Source organism: Sardina pilchardus, chromosome 19 (assembly GCF_963854185.1).
Source record: "Sardina pilchardus chromosome 19, fSarPil1.1, whole genome shotgun sequence".
NCBI classification, from domain to species: Eukaryota; Metazoa; Chordata; class Actinopteri; order Clupeiformes; family Clupeidae; genus Sardina; species Sardina pilchardus.
The window spans coordinates 9,954,722-9,956,357 of record NC_085012.1 but is presented as its reverse complement, the minus strand read 5'-3'; the positions used below and the strand labels follow the sequence as shown (position 1 = coordinate 9,956,357).

At 43.9% G+C, this 1,636-nt stretch overlaps 1 protein-coding gene across 1 annotated transcript; it reads right to left on the bottom strand.

Annotated features, from left to right (window-relative positions):
- Positions 1-288: 288 nt before the first annotated feature.
- On the bottom strand, positions 289-1,538 carry prmt6 (protein arginine methyltransferase 6). Its single transcript, XM_062520952.1, has one exon. The coding sequence runs from the start codon at positions 1,488-1,490 to the stop codon at positions 438-440; it is 1,053 nt and encodes a 350-aa protein (XP_062376936.1). The 5' UTR covers positions 1,491-1,538; the 3' UTR covers positions 289-437.
- Positions 1,539-1,636: the final 98 nt, after the last annotated feature.

Below are 1,636 nucleotides of genomic sequence, written 5' to 3'. Positions count from 1 at the left end.
TGATACTAAAGGCCTCTACTGCTGATCTGTGAGTCTAGGCCTAGTGAAATCAAATCCATTTCTTGGTAGTGTCTCCTATACAAATAATATTACTGGGACCACTCTTAGCTCAACATAGCTTTAAAATGAGGGCAGTACAAGTCATATTGTAATTCACAGGTGCAAAAAGAGCGCATTAATGATATTGCCTATATTATAGCCTAATTTAGCACAGTTTCTTAAATTAATAATTTAAAAATAATCTTAATATAAATAGTGATAAGTGATTCACAAATGAGCAAAACAGTGTGCAATTAAGCAAAAGAAGTTTATTTCCTATTCAGTTCCAGCTGTTGTGGCTGGTATTAAAAATGTTGACTGGACGAGCATAATTTGTTCATTGACAAGCCTAGGAATCAGGCAGATGCTGGAGAACATCTGTAAACAATGCAATTAGGCTAGGACTGTGTTTCTGAATAACCATCGGGGATGGAAAATGTCTTAGACTGCATCTTCAGCTGTCCAATTGAGTAGTCCACATGGATGCAAATATGCCTGGAGCTCTCCGCAGAGGGATACATATGAATCTCGCCCTCGACCTTCGTGTCTTGTTCAACATCCACAGGTTCATCTAGATAGAGAATGGCTTGCTTCCAGTGGGTTTCCTGTTTGAACGGAGACGTGGAGAGGATCAATGGCTTTTCCCCACCGGGGAACGTTACCGTGAACCACACGCAAAGAGCGTTCACGGTAGACGAGCCGAAACAGTCGCAGCTAAAGATGCCTTTCACCGATTTCAACTGATCCACCGTCACAGTGTACAAGTCCAGCTCGGCAAATTTAGATGGATGGGACAGCACGTCCTCTACAGTCACCGGATTTACTGTGATGTCATTGTTCATGATGCACCTCCTAGCAAAGTCTGTCATGCAAGACATGTCGACACCATACTGGCCCTTAACCGTGCTCCAAAAGCTCAAGCGGTCCTCCGACACAAGGTCATTGATCGGTGAGAGGTACAGTTCCGCTTTGCAGGGAAGGATGAGGCCGCCTGGTTTCAACCATTTGTCTCGAGCAAAAAGGACGGAATTCAGCATGGACTCGTGAAGCAGTGCATAGCCCATCCACTCGCTAACAATCACATCCACCTGCTCGGGCAGATCGATTGCCTCCAGAGTGCCTTTAATGATATCGATCCTGTCCTCCATCTTATTCAGTTTTACGATTTTAACTGCTTGATCGGCAATTGAACTTGCCTCAACGGCATATACCTTTCTGGCACCAGCTTGGGCGCAGAAAATGCTAAGAACACCGGTGCCTGCACCGACATCCAGAACAACTTTACCTTCGATTGCATTGCTGTTTCTCAGGATGGCCATCCTGTACGTGTTTGTCCGCACATGGTCAGCGATCATTTCCTCGTGTATTGTAACATCAGAATAACTGTCGAAATACAGATTATCCTGAACATTTTTATCTAACTTTCTTTTTTTGCTACACAGAGACATCATTCCCTTCTGTCTGCTCCTGTATGATCACGTTGAGAATTGTCAGGCACTTCCGGATATGAGGGGACTGTTGCATTATGGTATCTGTAGTATCAAGCGCAGTTGCTATTTTGGTGTACGCAGTATACCATACAGCTATAAACTACACA